This window comes from Macrobrachium nipponense, chromosome 8 (genome assembly GCF_015104395.2).
Source record: "Macrobrachium nipponense isolate FS-2020 chromosome 8, ASM1510439v2, whole genome shotgun sequence".
Taxonomy (NCBI): domain Eukaryota; kingdom Metazoa; phylum Arthropoda; class Malacostraca; order Decapoda; family Palaemonidae; genus Macrobrachium; species Macrobrachium nipponense.
The window spans coordinates 37,604,017-37,628,192 of NC_087203.1; the positions used below are offsets into that span (position 1 = coordinate 37,604,017).

The 24,176-nt window shown below is 44.2% G+C and overlaps 1 protein-coding gene across 2 annotated transcripts; it reads right to left on the reverse strand.

The window, feature by feature from the left end:
* Positions 1-2,063: 2,063 nt before the first annotated feature.
* LOC135222678 (gastrula zinc finger protein XlCGF46.1-like) lies at positions 2,064-23,750 on the reverse strand. Of its 2 annotated transcripts, none has more exons than XM_064260842.1 (2): positions 23,455-23,750; positions 2,064-4,378 (listed from the first exon to the last, which is right to left on the reverse strand). In XM_064260842.1, exon 2 carries the CDS (start codon positions 3,672-3,674, stop codon positions 2,202-2,204), a length of 1,473 nt encoding a protein of 490 aa, XP_064116912.1. In that variant the 5' UTR covers positions 3,675-4,378; positions 23,455-23,750; the 3' UTR covers positions 2,064-2,201. The 2 variants fall into 2 exon arrangements, with proteins under 2 accessions (XP_064116912.1, XP_064116913.1); XM_064260843.1 differs by having other exon boundaries at positions 23,451-23,750.
* Positions 23,751-24,176: the final 426 nt, after the last annotated feature.

Consider the following 24,176-nt stretch of genomic DNA (forward strand, 5'->3'; position numbering starts at 1 on the left):
ATCAGATAAGATTTCCTTATGAGAAACTGGAAAATATAGATATTACCTCTTGCATGCATACATATTAGGTTGAACAGCTTGGTGGGAAGAGACCAAATAGTAGAATGGGATGAAAGGTAAAAAGACAGAAATTATGCAGCAGAATTAAAAAGGAATTGCAAAACATAGTGAGTACCACTCAAGGTGCACAGCAGAAGGCATGCTGCAGGTGGTATTCCCAAGGGGGCAAATTAGGTATTTCCTTTGGGGCACATTGGTAACCAGGTCTAAGTGAAGTCATGCCTTCATTCAACTTTCAACTAGCAATTGTAAATGCAAGAATGGAGTAGTATTTGTTTACTATTAATAGCTCGAACTGGTAGAAAAAATGCTATGATGAAACATTATAGAGTTGGTCATCTTGGGCTGGTTAGAATCTGGATAAACTAATCCTTTATAATAATAATATAATAATAATAATAGAATGCTGGCAAATCAATAGTACAGTACGGTAATGAGCCTAAAGGAAACTCTGCTTTCCAAGTTAAGATGCAGCATGTATTTCTCTTCAATTTTTGCTAGGAGACAAAAAATAATGCAATGGATGGCAACTAAGGCTTACCTACTATGGGTTTCAGAGACAGTGCAAGGACGTTTTTTGGTAATAACTCGGTAACGAACAATCGTATTAGAACGAGATTTTGCTGTAGTGTGTTACACCAAGTCCCGTAATTTATAAGGGTATCACGAATCACTAATTGTAAAGAATAAAGACACTTGTCCCTGTACCAAGAGGCAAAAACTCCATTAGCCAGCAATGGATACGAACACAACAGTAAAAAGCTCCGCCTACCCTCTCCCCCACCTCCACCGCCATCCCTGTCCTTCGTCCTTCCCTTCTCTCTCTCTTAAAGTTGCTTCAGTCAACTTATTTTGTATGATTTTTCTATCTATCTATATGTCTGTCTATCTATCTACCTAATAATATACATTGTTGTATATAGCTAACGATCCAGTCAGTCGTTAGCTGCCAGTTGACCGATTTATTTACTCATTGAACTGCTCATCTGTTGTGTGTGTGTGTGTGTATGGTAGTGGTACCTACTGTAAATGGTTATTAGAGTGAGAGATATCTGAATGTATAGTGGAGCAGTAAAATGATAGACAATATGATTTATGGTAAAGCGACAGTTATATGTGCATCAGTATAATCGAAGTTTTGACTCTAAGGAATGTCTGATAGAAAGGTTCAATTTTTATTTGTAACACAGAGTAACTATAACTAGTTACCTATTCAAACCAATCTGAAGGCTAAAAAGAGTTGAAAAGTTGCATGACAAACGAATTTCTGCAACCATGCCGACAGTTAAATTCCGTGGTGGCCATATCTTCTTCACCTTCGTAATATAAGTACTATATTGCTGATACCCTGAGTCCACATGAGGATTACGAAGAAGGTAACCAAACACAAGTATAACAGTTGCTTTAACATTAATCATGGTGTCTATCATTTTAATGCTCCACCATACATTCAGATATCTCTCACTCTAATAACCATTTACAGTAGGTACCACTACCACAGAGACCACAGAGAGGAGAGAGGAGAGAGAGAGAGAGAGAGAGAGAGAGAGAGAGAGAGAGAGAGGAGAGAGAAGAGAGAGAGAGAGAGAGAGAGAGAGAGAGAGAGAGAGAGAGAGAGAGAGGGGTTAAATGCATAAATAAATCAGTCGACTGGCAGCTAACAACCGACTGGATCGTTAGATATATACAACAATGTATATTATTAGATAGATAGATAGATAGATAGATTGAGATATAGAAAAATCATACAAAATAAGTTTACTGAAGCAACTTTCAGAGAGAGAAGGGAAGAGAGAGAGGAAGGGAATAAAGAAGGAATGGGGGCGGCGGTGAGGTGAGGGTAGGCAGGGCTTTTTACTGTTGTGTTCGTATCCATTTCTGGCTAATGGAGTTTTTGCCTCTTGGTACAAGGACAAGTGTCTATATTCTTTATAATTAGTGATTCACGATATCCTTATAAATTACGACACTGGGTATAATACACTATGGCAAAATCTCGTTCTGATACGAGTGTTCGTTAAGAGTTATTGCCAAAAAACGTGCTTGCAAGGTCTCTGAAGCCCATAGTAATAAAGGTTTATGGAAGTAATAATTTAGCTATATTAAGAAGTTTCACAATATCTCCATTAAAATAACAAATATCAGCTTGAATTTTCACTTTTCACTTGTATTAAGTCAATGTTAATGTAATTTTCTTCCCACTCATCTTTCTCACATACTTCCTCTTTTACAACTGAAGGTCTGATTTCTTTTTCACTCTCTTCATGCGTCCATTTCCAATTACGTGTGTCTTTAGCAGTTTCATCACCTGTATCCTCAGGACTATCATTTAGAGTCGACTGTCCCACTTCTAAGCCATCTTCTCTATTTAAATGCTCTGAATGACTCTCCTCAAATCCTCCGTCTGAATCATTGTTAGATTGTTCGGAATCATCTTGCAACGTTTCAGAATCATTATCAGTGCTGCGATGTTGGGCTGCATAACCACGTTTAGAATGTAACTTCTCATGTTTTTTGACACCAGCTCTCCTTGTAAAAGACTTTTCGCAAACAGAACACTTGTATGGTTTCACATCAGAATGGGTAAGGCGATGATTTTGGAGGCTTCTTAAGTGCTTGAAACACTTGCCACAGGCCTCACAAACAAAGGACCTATTTTCACTATGGACAACCAAATGCTTTTTCATGTCACCACTTTGAGCAAACAATTTCCCACATTCAGGACAGGGAAAATTTTTCTCACCTGTATGAATCATCATGTGAGTTTTCAACAAATCTTTACGAAGAAAATGTTTACCACACTCGCTGCATTGGAATTTTTTCTCACCAATGTGAATTAGCATGTGTGTTTTACGTGAACTTGTATTTTTAAAGACTTTTTGACAAATATCACAATGTAGTTGCCTATGACAAACCATGTGAGACTTTAACAGGCCTGCAGTTGGAAATGATTCTTCGCAATGTGAGCATTCAAATGGTTTCAAATCAGAATGTATCTGCATGTGTCTTCCGAGAGAGCTTTTACGTTTAAACCACTTCTTGCAAACTGAACATTCAAATTTTTTCTTACCTGTATGATTCAACATGTGATCTTCAAGGCTACTGTTTCGGGTAAATGACTTGCCACACTCAGGACATTCAAAAGAGTTCTCACCAGAATGCCTGGCCAAATGTCTTGTTAAAGAACTCTTCTGACTAAATGTACTACCACATATAGGACAAATAAAAGGCTTCTCTCCTGTGTGAACTACTGTGTGAATCCTTAGGTCATTTGAAAATGCAAAAGTTTTCTCACAAATTTCACACTTGAATTGCTTTTGGCCTGTGTGTTCGAGTTTGTGACGCCTGAGGGTGCTCTTCAGACGGAATTTTTTACCACACACTGAACAACCATGAGGTTTCTCTCCAGAATGAATTAACATGTGCTCATTAAGATATCTTATTCGAGCAAACAGTTTACCACACACTGAGCATTCATAAACCTTTTCGTTGGAATGTGCACAAGTGTGGCTTTCAAGGGAGTCCTGTTCCGGGAAGGCCTTCCCACATAGAGAGCACTGAAATGGCACATCGGGGTTTTCTTCAAAGATTGCCTCACATTCTACCAGCTCCATCTTTAAAATTTAAAAAATTTAGTATTTAATCTATGCAGAAAATACTATGAATTACTCTTTTTAAGTACAGTAAATTACAAAAAATCCTCACTCAAACTACATAGCAACAAAGACATGCTCACTATTTGTAAATGACCATCTTAACAAGTATCCCAGCATTATCACTGGTATTAACCACCTAGCATTATCTCTGGTATTAGCCAGCTTTACAAATTTACAACTGCTAAAGGTTAATATACGCAAGTAACTGTCGTTGCATTAATGAAACAGAACTGGATAACCAAACACATCCTATAACAATATATAATAAATTCAAAACATTCCGAGTTAAATGTAGTAATGGTATATTATATATAAGAAACGACTGAAGATATACAAATCCATTATTTTTCTATACAATAATATTATGGATGACCAATAAACAATACATACTTAAACTTTCCATAAACTAAATAGTACGCAACATACTAAACAATCTAAAAGTAATTTGCAAATAACAATTAAGTGACATGACGAATGACTAATGATGCATGGAAATAAGTGCACACAATTCAAAGGAATTTCTGTAAGCACTCTTTATCACTTTTACAGCATTACAACACTACTGTTAATCCCTTTTTTTTTTACAATGGCAAATGCAACAGAAAGGAACCCTTATAGAAATATTGCCTTTATCACATCTTCAGTGTTCCACTAACACACACCTGAAAAGATACAGAAAAATTAATTACTACTATCCACAAGGTACATGAGGATGAATTTCACTATATATTTAGCTATCATTACAGTAATGGTAATTCTGGCTTTTAAAAGAATCTTTTGAAAATCCAACATATAAAAAATTTAACGCCTGAGTTTCCAGGCGTGGTATAGTACTGTTGTAATTCCTTGATGAGGAATTACAACAGTGACCTGTTAGGTATTTTTACTTTCAAGACTTAAAAGTGTCTTACATACTCAGGAACTGTATTTCAAAAATACAAAGTTCAGGTAAATACAAGAGTAACTAAGACATGAAACTTTATATTGGTATATGAATGAACAAAGATAAAAATCTTAATGCAAAAATTACTCAAAACTATATAAAGACATAAAAGAACTAAATTTTAACATTTCATAAACACAAACCATTGCTTCCCAAATATCTTTATAGTCATTAACCTTAGTTGATAAACCAATCACATTTGTTTAAACTTTCTCATTGGCTAATTAAAACAAGTGAATGGCCTTGCTGTCACTATTGTTTTTACTGTATGCAGTACAGTATGTACTTTGAATAGCATTAAATGAGTGATGAGGCTGAAGGTCTTATTACTAAATCATGTTTCTGTACTGTCAAGAGGTTATCCAAAAGGTTTACTCTTGAATGAGGGGTGAAAATCAGAGCAGTGTACGTAGTTCAAAAAGCTGCACGGGTAAATGCAAAAATCCAAAGGAAATGGATAAAAATTAAAAGGCAAAAACCATTAAAGCTGGAGCTGAATAGATGCTTCAAAGACCCTTCAATACATCCTAAAGGTGTTATGTAAGGCCTATAGTTAAGGCAGGCTCACAAAATCCTCCAGCTACTACCTGCAAGGCTGCTAGAAAAGGGACACTTAGATGATATTTTGAGTTTATTCAGTAAAAATAGAGGTTTAAAAGTCCACGTTATTTGGGTTCAAACAACATTATTGGTAGTTCTGTAGTATGGTCACACTGTATTTACAGTACACAGCACAATCAGAGGCCAGTGACAACCAGGAAGCTCCTACAGAACAAATTGAATATAAAAAATGTGCATAATATATAGATAACCACACCAGGCTTCTTATTTCCCTTAACTCTATACCAAACTTATGGGCTGTCTTTGGGCAAGGGCCCCTTATTTCATAAGGCTGACAATTTAACCGACCAACTGTTCCACAGCTTTACTACCGAGGAAAGAAAAGGACCTCAGGTGATGGGTAACGTGATATTGTGGTACTTCTTTAAGATAATGATGCTGATGGTCTATAAGCCTAGTAACCCTCACCAACTTGAGATGTTCAGGTGCTAGTAGAGTGATAAGAACTAACCAGTGAATAAAAGTTCCAGATTAGTGGTCAAATGAAAAGTTCTCCAGAAATATTTCACATCAGGTAGTATAAATCATCCAAAGTCATTTGCCAGAAAATCACGTCACATTTAACAGACAGCACAAAGTGAATATGTCTGTCAAGTGTAATCATGCTAGACACATACTTCTGATTATGGCCAAGTGTGTAGCCACAACCATCCTGTTGCTCTTCTCAAGGCTCCTGATAAGTACACATTGCCTATTCATTCTGACTGCTATCCTCAAAACTCCTGAAAGAGATTAGTCACCTGAATAAGAATAGAATATCGAATTTAGGCCAAAGGGCAAGTCCTGTGACCTATGAGATCATTCAGCACTGAAAGGGAAATTGACAGAACTCAGAACTTATGAGTAACCAGCTACAGAACATCTTTAAGTGTAACAACTTATTCATATGATAAGAAATTATATGGGAGGTTAGCCCTTGTAGGATCACAAGTAAAAGTGTCCCCAGTACCTACCAAGTCAGGTTAGGTAAATTAGGCTATATTTCTAGTGTAGTCTTTTGTTATTTACCCTGGTTCCCATATGTAATGATTCCTAAAAACACAAAACCAAAAGATATGGCAATAAAAAGTCTATCCTCTGATATTCATGTATTAATAGTAAGTTAAAAAAAAATTCATTTGACAGATGTCTAACAATTTACAAAATGGTTAAACAGTACAACACATCTTAGACTAAAGGGGCCCGTACACTGAACGATTGTCTGTATCATTCGCAAAAACGTTACGTATGGGTTTGTCTGAAAGCAAAAGTGGGCGGAGTTTCTTGGTCTGAACAATCTCCGTGGAATCTGTCATAACCAGGTTGCTGGCTTGCAACTTATGTCTGTCATACACATGTCATTCAATGTATGTGTTTATATGTCGATATAAAGCTATCGCGCACGTCTCTTCTAGAGAGATGATGTCATGTCTTCCCGAGACAAAATCTTTCAAAATGAAATCGGTGTGTAAAGCATTCATACTGTCGGAATAGTGTGCGCCTTTGTCGATAACAACAACTGTTCAGACAATCGATAAGTGTATGGGGCCCTTAAGCCAACAAATATTTTAGAATAAGGGGTGGTACAGTGGACCCCCCGTATTCGCGTTCTCCAGATTCGCGGACTCACACATTCGCGGATTTCTCTCGGGAACGTTTCCCTGCATTATTCGCGGAAAATTCGCGGTATTTTTCTATGATGAATATCCACAAATTCCTGGTTTTTTTATGAATTTCATCATAAAATGCACTTTTTATGATAAAACTTAAAAAAACCATGTATGAAAATTTTTAGTGGGTTTTTCTTGAGTTTTAACTAACAAAATAGGCTGTTTTTTAGCATTTTTATAGGGGTTCCAAACATTCGCGGATTCTAACTATTCACGGGGGGTCTGGTACGCATCCCCCCCCCCCAAATACGGGGGGACCACTGTAATTGTTTACTTAAAAAAGGGGAATTCTAAAACTGTTGAAATATGGTTATAATAATTGACATGATTTTGCTCAATTTGACTGCATTTCTGTTGGAAAAGCTCAGTAATCCTACCGCAACACTGGAAAATATTTAATTTTAGGATCCATGGTGAGCTAGGTCAGATTAGGATGGGAGTCTTCGGCCCCTGGGCCAGGTAAGGAGTTGTATTTTATTGTGGCTTTTTTTATTGATACTTTATGTCAGGTTGGGTAAGGGGGATCCAGGGATGCAACGCCCAACTAGCCAGATACAGACTAGTACCCTTAATTAGGTTAGTCTGTGAAAGTTAAGATGCACCATTTTAGTTCTTGTTACACTTTCATACTTCAAAAATTTAAATTTCTGGTGGTTACAATATTGGATAGGCTATGCATAATCGTGCTACAATCATCTCTTTGTTTTTTCTCCACCCCAAATCCAAGTTCGCCACTGGGGTCCGAAATAATTACATACAGGATATGGGGAGAAGGTAAAAGAGAAAACAGAAAAACATGTTATCAGCTGCAACAACAATATATTTAAAAGTGAAATAAAAACAAAATGAACCCTCTCAAAAAATATAGTATGATTCAGGAATTTGGCTAAGAACTGTAGTATATCTTGTAGCCTGTAACCTACTGAAATATGATATTGTAATGATACAATTAAGTTTGTTCATACTTACCTGGCAGATATATATAGCTGTATTTCCGAAGTCCGACAGAAATTAAAAAACTTACGACACACGTAGTGGGAGTCAGGTGGTTAGTACCCATTCCCGCCGCTGGGAGGCGGGTATCAGGAATCATTCCCATTTTCTATTCATAATTTTTATTTCCACTGTCTCCTGAGGGGAGGTGGGTGGGTACTTAATTATATATCTGCCAGGTAAGTATGAAAAAAACAAATTAATTGTATCATTACAATATCATTTTGTTCATGAAACTACCTGTCAGAATATATATATAGCTGAATCCCACCTTTGGTGGTGGGAGTAGACAGAATAGAAGATTTTAGGAAACATATATATGCAGATAAATGATACCTTTGATTCCTTACTGTTAGCATAGCTGACTTCGTGGTTACTGCCGCGTAAGTCTGCTTGTGCTATAAGAGTTGCCAGCGAGGTAGAGACCTATAGCTGGTGCACTCAAGATGACCTGTCAACGGGGGGCGTGACCACGATGTGACTAGACCATTGACATACACTGAGGGCAACGAAGTAAAAAACCACCTGGCCTAGTATACCAAAGGTATACCACTAAACTAGACTAAAGAAGGGAGATCCGCCTCGGGCGGTCAACCCCACAAACCAAAAAACACACACAATTAAAAGCTCATATAACCCACTAAAGGAAAGGATGAGTGCTACCTCCCTGCCCCCAAAAAGTGTCCTGCAGCGACGTATGGTCCAAGCGACGAGCAATGTTCGTCATGTCGCTTTCACCTCCCGCAGGTAGTGTGAATCGCACACCGAGTTGCTCCGCCAAATATGTGGCACTCAAAATGTCACTGAGTGCCATATTCTGTGAAAGGCTATCGAGGTCGAAATAGCCTCCTCACTCATGGGCATTCACTTTAAAAAAGCTTCATGTCACTATCACTACATGTGGAATGAGCTTCCTTAATGGTTGTCTCTCAAGAAGAAAGAAAGCGCGTTCTTTGGACATGGGAAGATCGGGCTTCTTAACCGAGCACCACAAGTTGCCCGAAGGTCCTCTACAGTCTTCGTTCTGTCTAAATAGAATTTGAGAGCCCTGACAGGGGACAGGACTCTCTCTGGCTCATTACCCACGATCTCTGTCAAATGATATTGTTAAACTACAATAAAGTTTTGTACATACTTACCTGGCAGATATATACTTAGCTATAGTCTCCGACGTTCCCGACAGAATTTCAAATCTCGCGGCACACGCGACAGGTAGGTCAGGTGGTCTACCTTACCCGCCGCTGGGTGGCGGATGTACGAACCACTCCCGTAAGCTTGTCAGATTTTTCTCTTCCACCTGTCTCCTGAGGGAGGCTGGGTGGGCCATTAATCGTATATATCTGCCAGGTAAGTATGTACAAAACTTTATTGTAGTTTAACAATATCATTTTGTACATGAACTTCCCTGACATATATACTTAGCTGATTGGCACCCTTGGTGGAGGGTAAGAGACAGCTCAATAATACAGGTAAGAACGGGAAACAACTAATGTTGTAGGACTTATAAAAACCTTGGTTCTCACCTTTTCAGGATGAAGACTTCATAGATACTATCTCTGAGTCTGCATTGCCTGGAGAGCTACAGCTAGGACGTGACCTGATGCTGAAAGACTCTCGATCTACCACTGGATATGTGATCCCCTATTGTGGTAGAATCCAAGTCGGATGCTGTTAGAGGGACCATGTCCGCTTACCTAACAGATCCTTACCACTACCTCTGCAAGGAGCCAAAACCCACCAGACCACCTAACCAAATACAAAGGGGTTAATATTACGACAAAAAGGGGTGCCTCCTGCAACCTCTTTGCAGACAACCAAAAAACAACAATATAAAATATAGGGTAACATAGAAAAAATTTACACAGGATAAGTTTCAGCTCCCTGCCCCAGCACCGAATCCGCCGATACGAAAGGACCCAAGGCGAAGCATTTATCATATGTGATTTTACATCACGTAGGTAGTGGTTTGCGAAAACCGATTGGCATCTCCAAAAAGTCGCCTCCATCAAGTTCCGCACAGACATAGTTTTTTCTGAATGCAAGCGAAGTTGCGATGGCTCTCACCTCGTGAGCTTTCACTTTCAGTAGTCTAAAATGATCTTCCTTACAGGCAACATGTGCCTCTGTAATAAGGCTTCTCAGAAAAAAAGGAAAGAGCATTCTTCGACATGGGCCGAGTGGGTCCTTTACGGAGCACCAAAGCACCTCTTGATTAGCCTTAAGTTGTTCCTTCCTCTAAGGAAATACTTCATAATTCTCATAGGGCAAAGAGTTCTTTCAGGCTCTTACCCCTACTAGAAAAGATAAACTACGAACTTCAAAGCTCCTGGGCCAAGGACGTGATGGGTTTTCATTCTTTGCCAGGAAACTTGGAAGAAACGAACACACCATAGAATCTTCCAAAATAAACCCTACATTGCCCTCAATAGCTTGGAGCTCACTCACTCTCTTAGCTGTAGCTAGGGCCAAAAGGAAGATAGCCTTCTTCGTCAAATCCTTGAAAGAGGCTAAGCCAGGAGGTTCGAATCTAGACGATCCAAGGAATTGTAGGACTACGTCTAGATTCCAGTTCGGTACTACATGAGGACGCTTAATGGTTTCAAATGATCTAATAAGATCATGCAGGTCTTATCATCGGATATATTCAAGCCTCTATGCCGAAATACCGCCGCCAACATACTGCGGTATCCTTAATAGTTGACACAACCAGATGACATTCTTCTTTGAGGAAAATAAGGAAATCCGCAATTTGGGTCACAGAGGTACTGGAAGTGGAAATGTTCTTCCTCTTGCACCAACGTCTGAAGACATCCCCACTTTGACTGGTATACACGCAAGGTGGAAGGTCTCCTCGCTCTTGCGATTGCTTTAGCAGCTGTCGCTGAAAAGCCTTTCGCTCTGACCAAACTTTGGACAGTCTGAAACCAGTCAGACTGAGAGCGAGGAGATTTTGTGGTACCTGTCGAAGTGGGGTTGTCTGAGTAGATCGCTCCTTAGCGGGAGCGATCTTGGAAGGTCCACCAACCATTCCAGTACCTCTGTGAACCATTCTTGGGGCCCGGCCAAAAGGGAGCGATTAAGGTCATTCTCGTTGAATCGACTCTACGACTTCTTGATGGTTAGCCCCAGGATCTTGAAGGGGGGAAACGCGTAGACGTCGAGTCCGTTCCAGTCTAGAAGAAGAGCATCTATTGCTACTGCCTCTGGATCCGATATAGGAGAGCAGTAAGGATCCAGCTTTGTTCTTTGACGTGGCAAAGAGGTCTATGTGTGGCCTGCCCCATAACTTCCACAGGCTCTGGCATACATCCAGATGAAGGGTCCACTCTGTGGGAAGGACCTGATCTTTCCTGCTGAGGAGATCTGCTCTTACATTCCTTTCTCCCTGCACGAACCTGGTGAGAAGCTTGATTCCTCTTTCTTCTCCCACAGAAGAAGGTCTCTTGCTGTCTCGTACAGGGAGAAGGAATGCGTCCCCCCCTGTTTTCTGATGTATGCCAGAGCTGTAGTGTTGTCCGCGTTGACCTGCACTACCGATCTTCTGACTTTGGGCTCGAAACCTTCAGAGCCAACCACACAGCCATCAACTCCTTTCTGTTGATGTGCCAGGCTACCTGGTCCCCCACCCAGGTACCTGACACTTCGTTGGTTCCCAGAGTTGCCACCCCACCCCATGTCCGAGCGTCGGAGAACAACACCAGGTTGGGGGTGGGTCTGTGATTGAAGAGACAGTCCCTTCGCAAAGAGGTTGGATCTGTCCACCATAAGAGATGTCTCTTGATGTCCTGGGATAACGACAGGGAGAACGTCAAATCTGAGAACGACGACTCCAATTCCGATGAAGAAAGAATTGGAGCGGTCCTCAGCAACCTTCCTAGGGAAAACGAATTGCTCCAGAGAGGAGAGTGTCCCCCAGCAGACTCATCCACTCCCTCACTGTGCTACTTCTTTCCCTAAGAAGGTTGTTACTCTCTCGAATCCTCGGGCTATCCTTTCCTGCGAGGGAAAAAGCCCGAAAACTCAGAGAGTTCATCTGTATCCCGAGATACACACACTCTTGCTCGGGAATTAGTGATGACTTCTTGAAATTGACGAGAAGTCCCAAAGCCTTCGTCAATTCTAAAGTTACTTGTAAGTCCTTCAAACAACGATCTTCTGAAATGGCCCTTATTAGCAATCGTCGAGGTACATGGATATCCTCACCCCTTTCAAATGAAGCCATTGAGCCACATTCCTCAAAATCCCCGTGAACACTTGAGGGGCCGTCGAGAGGCCGAAAACACAGAGCCCTGAACTGAAAAATTTTCCCCCCCATTCATGAATCTGAGAAACTTCTCGAGAAGGATGGATCGGTACGTGGAAGTAAGCGTCCTGAAATCCAAGGAAACCATCCAGTCCTGGACGAAGCGCTGCCAGCACTGATGAAGGCGTTTCCATCGTGAACTTCTTCTTTTCTACGAAGAAGTCAGGGCGCTTACATCCAACACCGGTCTCCATCCCCCTGAGGGACTTCGGAACTAGGAAAAGGCGGTTGTAGAAGCCCGATGAATGATGGTCTGTCACTAGTTCGATAGCCCCCTTCTCCAGCATCTGATCTACTGCTAGATGAGAGCTTGATTCATGATGGGGTCTCTGTACCTGGCCGTCAGTTCCCTTGGGATGGTCGTCAAGGGAGGTCTTTCGACGAAAAGGGATGAGGTAACCTCTCCTCAAAAATAGAAAGGGTCCAAGGATCGCCCCCTTTTTGGGCCCAGACTTCTGCAAACTCTAAGAGTCTGGCGCCACCGTTGTTTGAAGGACTTGCAAGTTATTTGGGGGCTTTAACAGACTTGGCGAAAGTCTTACCCCTTCTTGAAGGTCTACGACCTCTAAAACGTAGAGGTTCTTGATGAAGATGCCCCTCGAAAGGGTTCTCGAACACTTGCCTTTTCCTTCTTAGCCTTTGGTAGGGAAAGAAGGGCGAGGTTTCTTGCCGACTGTGCCAAAAGGTCCTGGGTGGCTTTGGCCGAAAGTGACCTCGAAATGTCCTGCATCGATGTTTCGGGAACAACTGAGTAGACAGAGGAGCAAACAGCAAAGAAGACCTCTGAGCATGGGAGACCGACTTCGTTAAGAAGGAACAGTAAACCGACCTCTTCTTCACGATGCCGGCCCATAAAGGGAGGCGATTTCACTCGCTCCGTCTCTTACTGACTTGTCCATACAAGACAAAACACACATAAGATCATCTGGTGAAATTGACTCTGGCACTTCAATTTTCTTGGCTAGAACTCCCAAACGACCAATCAAGGAAGTTAAAGACTTCTAGCACTCTAAACATACCTTTGAGCAAATGATCCCAATTCGTTCATTGCCCAAGTCGTCTTAGCAGAGTTAAGGGCAGTTCTCCTTGTCGAATCTACCAGTGCCGAAAAATCCGAATCAGCCGAAGACGGTAGACCCAATCCTAAGGGCTCTCCTGTTTCGTTACCAGAAACCAGCGCGTCCATGATAACTCGAGGAGGGAAAAGCGAACATCGTTTTCCCCGCCTTCTTCTTTGGAAGCCATCCAGGAACCAAAAACTCCTCAGTGCCTTCTTCATAGAAAGAGTTGGCTTCATCCTCACACAAGAAGAACTCTTCGCTGTCTTCGCCGTTGAAAAAGTGAGTGAGGAGAAGGAGGAGCCGTAGGCGTAAGGGAATCCCCAAAAACTTGTAAAAGTAGCTCTGTAAGCTTCTTGTAAGAAGAGACAGCAGCAGAAGTGTTCGGTTCCTCATCCGAACCTTCTAGGACGTCTTGTCGAGGTGAGCGCGGAAGATCCTTAGGTGACGAAGGGATCCTAGCAGGAGTGAGCGAGAGGTTGGAGAACGCCCTCTCTTAGAAGAGTTCACATCCACTGGAGAACGATGAGAAGATCTGGGAAGTCTACGATGAGACTCCCTCTTCGAGGTATAAGGAATCTCAGCCGAAGGAGAGGTAGGGCTCCTACTCCGAGAATTCTCGGAAACATCCGCAGGGCGCTTACGAGGAGGCGAGCGCCTACTATACTCTATGCACCTATCCTGAGGCGAGCGGCTGCCAGGAGAAGAGCGCCTATCGAGAGCAGAGCGCTTGCGCGGCTCTTCATACCTGTCCAGTTGCGTACGATCAACGGAAGTTCGACTGGAAGGCGAAATGCGCCTACTAGGAGAAGGCTGCTTGCGAGACTCTTGACGTCTAACAAGAGGGTAACATTCAGGAGAAGGGCGCTTCAAAACTAACGAGCGCCTACTTGGAGAAGGGCGCTTCCGGGATTCCTGGTGCCTACCAAGAGACAAACGGTCAGGAGAAGTGCGCCTAGAAGCGGGAGAGCGCTACACGGAGAAGGGCGCTTGAAAGACTCTTGTTGTCTGCCCTTAGGAGAATAATCAGGAGTATGACGCCTTAAAAGAGGACGAGCGCCTACTAGGAGAGCTATGTGCAGTAGGCTCTTGGCGCCTACCTTGCGGGGAGCGGCTAACAGTATGCCGTCTATCATGCACACGACTCCTACCAGACTCTAGATGCCTGTCAGGAGAGAAGTCACGATCCGATACTCGAGGAGAGTGACATCTGGAAGAAGAACGCCTACTTGTATAAGGGAGCCTTCTATAATCTTGAGGCTGCTGAGGAGAAGTCTCACGCGAGGGAGTTGAAGAAATCGCGTAATGAGCAGGTGCAGTGCGCTTACCGGAAGCGGGAATCCAATCTGGAGAAAAAACTTCTTTCTCCATAGAGCGTCCTACCGATGTTTGGCGCCTTGAAATTGAAAGAGAGCCAGGCGAGCGAGGGCGCTCACGCGAGTGAGGGCGCTCCCGCGAGCGAGGGCGCTCACGCGAGCCCCCACCTTCATACGAAACCTCCCCATATGAAGGAGAACGATCCTCTGAAGAGCGGCGCCTAGATCTCTTGATCGGAAGAGAAACGTCCTTCTTCCTACGTGATCTAACTGCTAGAGAGTCTGCTAGCGCCGTGATCTGAGCTTGAAGTCCCGCGAGTACTATCGTAGGAGAATCTTCTAGTTCTTCCTCGCGGAAGCAGGCGCCGAGCGCGGAGCGCGAGAAGAAGAACGATCACAGGATTTCTTGTGTTTCTTCGCCTCCACCGCCGATTCTTCCGCCGGGAAAACTTCCGGACTAGAAGACCAAAGGACTGCAGGGAGCCTTCCAAGCCCTCTTCAACGGGCGCGACGCATCCGGGGAGTTCCAACCTCTCTTCGGAGAGGGAGACGACGAAGAGGAGAAGCATTGGCGTAGGAGCTCCTCTTGTAGCGATCCGAGGCAGCCTGGGAGCGTACTTCAGGATCTGCCGAGGGGACGCCTGACCGGTGGGGGGCTCTCCCTAGCCCTCCTGCGGCTTTCGACTTTCCTACTCCACATGGAACTGGGAGTCTGGAAGAGGTCTAGGCCTAGAGGCACTAAGGAGCCGGTCAGACGCACCCTCCACAACACTGGGGACACTGCACTGATCACTAACACTCTCCTTACCTTCCAACTGACGAATCTTCTGATCCACAGAACGATTCTTGGCTTTCAGAGCTGCCGCCTCCGAAGGCGAATCTCCGGCTTCGGTGCGGGGAGCCGGGGCTGCAACTTGGGAAGAAGGTTCTAATTCTACGTTAGTACTATTAGGATCCACATCCAACTCACTCATTCTAGATCTGCTAGAAACTTCTAGGAGGAAGCCTTACGCACTCTATCACGTTCCAACTTCCTAACATAAGAAGAGAGAGCCTTATATTCTTCTTCATTCAATCCCTTACATTCACTACAAGGGTTAGCAAAACGCACAATCATTCCCCCTGCATTTCATGCAAAAACCGTGTGGGGTCTACCGAAGCTTTCGGCAACCTCACCTTACATCCTTCATTCACGCAAACCCTAAACAACACCGAAGTTTTAACTACCGATCTAGATCAGACATCGTTAAAGAAAATCAAACTCAAAATCAAAACCGGTCCACAATCAGCGTATGACCAAGCCAAACAAAGCGAATACGTCACCAAAAGAAGTCCAAATTAACTCCAGGCAAGCGAGAATCGAAAAAACTATCGAGAGGAACCGACAACAGTTGTTATCGTTCCCGCGACAGAGAAAATCTGACAAGCTTACGGGAGTGGTTCGTACATCGCCACCCAGCGGCGGGTAAGGTAGACCACCTGACCTACCTGTCGCGTGTGCCGCGAGATTTGAAATTCTGTCGGGAACGTCGGAGACTATAGCTAAGTATATATCTGTCAGGGAAGTTCATGTACACAAAAAAAAAAAAAAAAAAAAAAAAAAACCCTTGATTTCAAATGTCTTGGGCCAAGGGTGGACGGGTTTTCGTTCTTTGCTAAGAACATAGGGCTTAAAGAACAAACCGCATCCGAGTTCTTAAACCAACATGCTTGCTTATAGCCTGGATCTCACTAACTCTCTTCGCCGTCGCCAGAGCAGTTAGAAAAAGGGTCTTCCTTGTAAGGTTTCTAAGCGAAGCTAAGTTGAGCGGTTCAAAATTACTGGACATCAAAAACTTTAGAACAATGTCTAAATTCCAAGAAGGGACTCTTGGTTGAGGTACCTTTGAAGTCTCGAAAGACTTAAGAAGATCATGAAGGTCTCTGTTGTTGGCTAAGTCCAGTCCTCTATGCCTAAAGACTACAGAAAGCACACTTCGTAGCCTTTTATCGTAGGTACCGCTAAGCGAACTTCATTTCTCAAGTAGAGAAGGAAGTCTGCGATCTGGCTCACAGAGGTAGAGGTGGAGGAAATGTCTTTCTTCCTGCACCAGCTCCGGAAAACAGCCCACTTGGATTGGTATACGGCAATAGAAGAAGGTCTCTTGCGTTGCGATTGCTTTCGCCACAGGTCTTGAAAAACCCCTCGCTCGGCCAACTTCTGGATAGTCTGAACGCAGTCAGACTCAGAGCGAGAGGTTTTTGTGATACCTCTCGAAGTGGGGCTGGGGTGTTTGAGTAGATCTATCCTTGGACGGAGGCAGAGTCCTCGGAAAGTCTACTAGAAAAGACATGACCTCTGTGAACCAGTCGGTCGCTGGCCAGAAGGGGCGATGAGAGTCATCCTCGTTCCCTCTGATGCCGCGAATTTCCTTATTACTTCCCCTAGGATCTTGAACGGGGAAAGGCATATACGTCTAGTCCCGTCCAGTCCCAAAGAAGGGCGTCTACTGCTACTGCTCCTGGGGTCTAGAAACTGGTGAGCAGTACAGCGGGAGTCTCATTGTCCTGGAAGTTGCGAAGATGTCTACGAGAGGACATCCCCATAACTTCCACAACCTCTGGCATATTTCCTGATGAAGAGTCCACTCCGTCGGCAGAAGTTGACCTTGTCGACTGAGCAGATCTGCACGGACGTTTTCTACCCGATATGAATCTCGTCAGTAAAGAGACGTCGTGTGCCTTCGCCCATAACAGGATTTCCTTTGCAAGGAAGAACAGGGATCGAGAGTGGGTTCCTCCCTGTTTCTTGAGGTATGCCAGGGCTGTGGTGTTGTCCGAGTTGATCTGCACCACATTGCCGGAGACTTCGTTCTGAAAGAACTGGAGCGCCAGATGAACTGCTGCCAGCTCCTTGAGGTTTATGTGGCAAGGACACTGTTCCCCTCTCCAGGTGCCTGACATTCTCTTCCCCCCCCCCAGTGTTGCTCCCCACCCGTGGAAGACGCGTCGGAAAACAACACTAGGTCGGGGTTCTGAAGCTTGAGGGAAAGACCCTCTGCGAGCTTCAAAGGGTCGGTCCACCATCTTAGGTGTTCCTTTACCTCTTCTGATAATACCAGAATCGAATCCAAAGTGTTTTGGTGCTTCCAATTGTCGGCAAGGAAGAATTGAAGAGGTCTGAGGTGCAACCTCCCTAGGGAAACAAACTTCTCCAGTGAGGAAATGGTCCCCAGCAGACTCATCCATTCCCTCACCGAGCATGATTCCTTCCCCAGAAAGGTTGACACTTTGCTTAGGCAATCTAGTTGTCGCCCCTGGGACGGAAAGCCGAAAAGCCACTGAGTCCATCTGAATCCCCAGATAGACTAAAGACTGAGAAGGGGTCAGATGTGACTTTTCGAGGTTCACCAGAAGCCCCAGGGACTTCGTTAACGCCAAAGTCGTGTGAAGGTCCTCCAGACACCGGTCTTTCGAGGAGGCTCGTACGAGCCAGTCGTCCAGGTAGAGAGAGATCCTGACATTGGAAAGATGAAGCCACCTCGCAATGTTCTTCATCAGTAGGGTGAATACCATGGGGAGCAGTGCTGAGTCCAAAGCAGAGAGCCCTGAATTGAAACACTTTTCCTTTCAGGACAAACCGCAGGTATTTCCTGGACTGGGGGTGGATGGGGACGTGGAAATACGCGTCCTGGAGATCTAGTGAAGCCATCCAATCCCCCGGTCTCAAGGCTCCCATCACTGACTGAGGTGTCTCCATCTTGAACCTCTGCTTGATGACAAAGAGGTTCAGGTTGCTGACATAGAGTACCGGTCGCCATTCCCCCGACTGCTTTGGCACCAGGAACAGTCTGTTGTAAAATCCAGGGGAATTCAAGTCGGAGACCTGTTCTACGGCGTGTTTCACGATCATCTGATCTAACAGATCGTAAAGCACTTGTTGCTTTTCTCCCCGATAGGAAGGAGACATGTCCCCTGGGTGTCGTAGACAGCGGGGGTGGTTTCAGAACGGGATCCGGTAACCCTTCTTTAAGATGTCCACGGACCATTTGTCCGCACCTCTCTCTTCCCAGGCTTGCGCAAAAAAAAGCTGAAGCCTGGCTCCAACCGGTGACTGAAGGACTTCTGCTTCACTTTTCTTGTCTTGGCCAGCGCAGTGGCTCTGCCTATGGACGTGCCTCTTCCTCGAGGGGCTGGTCTTCGAGGAAGAACTACCTCCGAAAGGGCTCGATTTCTTGAGAATCGAAACTCCCGAGGACGAAGGAACCGCAGGTCTCCTTGAAGATTGTGCGAGGAGATCTTGCGTGGCCTTCTCCTGAAGACTGGTCGCAATGTCTTTTACCATAGCCTGGGGGAAGAGATGATCCGAAAAGGAGCGAAGAGCAAGTCTGCTTCTGTGACGGAGAAACGAGAAACAGATAGCTGTAAAATTGCAAAACAGGGATCTCTTCTTTCAAGAGCCCTGTGCAAAAGTGGAGGCTGTAAGCTCCTCCGAACCACTCTCGACGGCCTTGTCCATACACGACATTACGCTGGACAGCTCCCCCAGACTAATCGAGTCGGAACTCCTAGACTTGGCATCCAGAACTCCCAAACACCAATCTAGAAAGTTGAAGACCTCTAACGTCCGAAAGAGGCCTTTAAGGTGGTAGTCCATTTCCGTAGTGACCAGGAAACTTTCGAAGAGGGACAGGTGAGACCTCCTCGAGGCATCCACAATGCTGGCGAAGTCTCCTTGGGCTGACGAGGGAAGTCTAATACCTACTCTTCTCCCCGTCTCATACCAAATGCCAGCCTTCCCACTAAGTCTCGAAGGTGGCAGGGCAAAAGAAGTCTTTCCCTGGGACTTTTCCTTTTCTCCATCCAGTCATGGACCTTACGAAGAGCCCTCTTAGTTTGAAAGGGACTTCTTCATTCGACGAATGCCGAGACCTTGTTGATCTTGGAAGAAGAAAGTTGTGAAGGAGGAGAGCGAGGAGCTTCCGGGTGAAACGTCTCTCCAAACTCTGATTGAAGAAGGCGGGTCAAAAACCTGGTAGTCGGAAGAGACTGCCGCCACAAGGTTTATCATCATCCACTTCAACCGAAGCGTCGCTAACCTCTGCATCCGACACAGGTGAAGTTGGAGGCAAATAGGCTGGACCAAGACCATCTGGTCTAAGTTTCCAAGAGGCGCGTTGCTGTGAAGTGGAAGGTAAAGCTGACTCATTAAAAAGAAACTCCGGTCGTATCTCTAAGACCCGAAGTAACTGCAAAGTCTCATCACAAAACAGGTGGGAGGCTGGGACGAAACTCCACATCTTCGTTCCACCCGAGCGTCCGCTGGCGCACACCTGGCGTCCACTGGCGCATACCATGGCCTGTCCACTGGCGCACGCCTGGCTGCAACTAGCGCGGGATTGGAGGCGTCCACTCGCGCGCCGCTGGCGTCCACTGGCGCACGCTTGGCGTCCACTGGCGTGCGAATGACATTTACTAATGCGCGCTTAACATCTCGTGCGCGCTCTGCTTCAGCTGGTGCACTCTTAGATGCCACTGGCGTTCGCTTGGCTTCCGATTTCCGAGCATCAGGAACGTGAACTTGCACCGAAGCGCTCACGCAAAGTATCAAGCTCTCGCACCGCAAGCTTACGAGCGGGTAATACCGCTTCATGCGCCCGAGCGAGCAAAATAATCTTCACGTTCTCCAGAGAGCCGCTGGGGAGTCCGCACGAACTCTAGCAGGCGAAGAAGAAAGTGGAGAGATAGACGAGCGAGGAGAGGGAGAGGGAGACCTTCTAGATCTCTTCACAGGAAGCGGTCATCTTTCTCCTGGGGACGTGGTTGCGTCCCTTTCTTAGCAAGAGCATCAGTAAGATGTTGCTGCAAAGAGCGCAGGATCTTCTCAGTAGGAGAGGATTCCTTGTCAGGTGACGGGCTGATCCTGTGAGAAGGCGAGGGGCGAGGGGACGCCTTCTTCCTTCTCCCAGAAGAAAACTGCCGTAGCACGCGCTCGAGAGCGACTGGGTGGGGCGCTCAACAAAAGTCATCATCCGATGACTCCTTACGTTTCTTTTCTGTGGCGGGAAGGCTCGCGAACACACTCTCAGGCGATGATCGCTCTCGAGAGCCAAAACTGGACGTGAAGCGTCACGATCACCTAACGCTCCTTTTCAGCGGGCGTGAAATAGAATGAGAGCTCCACCCCCTTGTGCCGTGGGGAGGAATGCCGACCTGAAGAAGAGAAAACACTCCTTTCAGGAGGTCGTGCACGCGCACGCTTCCTTGGCAGTCTGTGTAACGTCAACAGATACTGCCGAAGGCAACGTCAGATCGGTGGGCGGCTTCCCCGTAACCCTCCTGCGGCTTTAGACATGCACCCTATCCACCCTGAAACCTGGGAGTCCAGGCAGCGGTCTAGGCCTAGAGGCGAAATGGGGGCCGATCTGACGCACCCTCCACCAACGAAGGAGCACTGTCACTGCACTTTGCACCTTCACTTTTGCCTTCTAAGGCGAGCACTTTAGATTCTAAATTACGAATCGGACTCTAAGATAAAGTGGTAAGGGTATTACCCTCCACAGACACTTGATTCAGGGCCCGAAGGCAACACTACAGGGTTAGGAGTAGTGATTAAAGGAGGGTTAGTAGGAGAAACATGAACTTCCTGACGTTTACCTGAAACGCTCCTGGAGGAAGACCTCCTTAACCTATCCCGTTCAAGCTTACGCAGATAGGACTCATACGCTCTCCCATCCAGAATCAGAAAGACACTCACATTCCTGCAGCGACTTTCATACATACAATCATGCTCTCTGCAACTCTTACACAAAGTATGAGGTCCACTGATGCTTTCAGTAGCCTACCTCGACAATCACTCTTGGTACAAAACCTGGCGCTAGCCGAACTAGAACCAGACATCTTATTTAAAGAGAAATCAAGCCAAAAATCAATCAAATCCACAATCAACGCTGTGCCTAGCCACCGATCCAAAAGTCAAGATACCAAAAAATCAAAAAGGGGGGGCGGTACTTATAGTAGCCAAGTTTCCTAAATTCAAGACGGAGGTGCTGAAAACTGTGTTTACACACGGCGACAGAAAAATTATGAATAGAAAATGGGAATGATTCCTGATACCCGCCTCCCAGCGGCGGGAATGGGTACTAACCACCTGACTCCCACATACGTGTGTCGTAAGTTTTTTAATTTCTGTCGGACTTCGGAAATACAGCTATATATATCTGACAGGTAAGTTTCATGAACAAAATTTAATTTTAGGATCCATGGTGAGCTAGGTCAGATTAGGATGGGAGTCTTCGGCCCCTGGGCCAGATAAGGAGTTGTATTTTATTGTGGCTTTATTGATACTTTATGTCAGGTTGGGTAAGGGGGGATCCAGGAATGCAAAGCCCCACTAGCCAGATACAGACCGAGTACCCTTAATTAGGTTAGTCTGTGAAAAGTTAAGATGCACCATTTTTGTTCTTGTTACACTTTCATGCTTTAAAAATTTCTGGGTGATTACAATGGATAGGCTATGCATAATTGTTCTACAATCATTTTGTTTTCTCCAACCCAAATCCCACGTTCCCTACTGGGGTCCGAAATAATTACATACTGGATATGGGGAGAAGGTAAAAGGGAAAACAGAAAAACAAGTATCAGCTGCAACAATAATATTTAAAAGTGAATAAAAACAAAATGAACCCTCTCCAAAAAATATAGTATGATTCAGGAATTTGGCTAAGAACTGAAGTATATCTTGTAGCCTGTAACCTACTGAAATATTTAACATTTTGTGGTATGGAAATCTGCAATAATCATACGGTATGCATCACTAGAAAGTAATACTAGGGTACTCGAATGTCAACAAGAACTGGAAAAGAAATTTGTAGCTCGATGTATGTCCTACCTACCTATGTTTATCACACCCAAAAAATTATATTTCTACAGAAGCAATCCGTGGTGGCCTAGACTATGGCAATTGACGTTTTCCTATATTATTTTACTTACTGAACAAGAATTTAAAGTAATATTTATTCGGACGACTGTAATTAACCCCCAGGGGCCAGTACTAAAAACGGCAAAATACATTGGACGGCCCAATCCCTAGTGGATGTCGTATCCGCGGTTACGTTCCTTGCAGTTCGTGCAGAACTATTCTTTAGAATTACCTTGCAAGAAACGTAACCGTGGGTACGACATCCATTAGGGATTGGGGGCGTCCAATGTAGCTATTTCGCCGTGTTTAGTACTGGCCCCTGGGGGTTAATTACAGTCGTCCGAATTAATATTACTTAAAATTCTTGTTCAGGAGGTAAAACTGCATAGAAAAACCGCAACTGCCATAGTCTGGGCCGCCGCGGATAGGTACCCTAGATCTACCCAAAAAATAGTATGTAATTTTTCTATCCTACCTAGAATTGCAAATTAACACAGCCCTCTACGGTTACCATACTCTGTTTGTCCACCAAGTTATTAGCCTACCCGATTCAGACCTGTATTAGCTAACAATAAGTAGGCCTAACTTACCTAATTTTAAGGTGGTTTGGCTGGGTGAATAACAATTAGTACTGAATAGGAATTCACTTAGTTATGGTTACACCCAACCCATAAATAGCTGATTTTACCAAACTTTGACTACTGAAAGACGTAACAGCATTCGAATTAACGCCACCACTGGCCTTAATATAGGTACTAGCTAGTATAAAATTTAGGTAGTAACAGCGTAAAAAGTAGGCCTGCGCTTAGGCCTAAGCCACGTCCACGGACATTGTTTCTCAGTTCCCTACTCTACTGCATTGTTCTTTGTGACTAACCGACTTTCATTTTAGTTTTAATAAAGCAAGAACCATTTGCCAGTATTTGAAGAATGTACTGTAGCTACATACACGAACCAAGTTTGATTTTGGGATGTCGGGTCCTACAGAGTCCACTAGACAGACGTCTTGTCTTGGGTTGTTGTTAGTTCTTCTTCTTCTTCTTCTTCTGTTGACTGAAGAGATGTTATAAAAGTTCCCAGACCGCTTCGTCCACATTAATTTTCGTTTCTTCATACCTTGATCATTTCAGTAATAGTTATCCTTATGTAGGAGACATGGAAAACAGTAGTTCCATAATTATGTGGTACCGTTAAAGTATGTGGCCTACCTTTAGAATGTGGCCTACAAAATTATATGTTATAGTATGTGGCCTACCTTAAAACGCATATTGTAAGGAAGTATAGTATTTGCCTGGTAGTAGATAGTTATAGAACTGCTGGTAACAATTAAAGGAAATGTTTATTTGTTTAAGGCAATGTTTAGTAACAGGTGTTAAAGTAACAGGTAGTTAAGAAATTACTGGTTTAGTAAGTGCTTGTTTATGGTTCTCCTTCTTCCCTTTTTTAGGAAAAAGAAAGAAACATTTCTCTACGAAGAAAACAATTTAGTTTATCAAACTAAACCCTTCAAAGATGTTGCTCAGAAAATTTTATTAAACAGATGCTGCCAGTGGTAAAAGGGCAACGTTATATTTACGAGAGAAATGTGATGGTCCCATGAGACTAGCAAACAAAAAATCTCGTGGACAAGATAGAATGGTTTGGAGATGCAAACGAAAAGGATGCCAGGCAACCAAA

Coding starts and splice junctions, on each gene's coding strand:
- LOC135222678 (XM_064260842.1), bottom strand. CDS start 3,674: ATGGAGCTGGTAGAATGTGAGGCAATCTTTGAAGAAAACCCCGATGTG.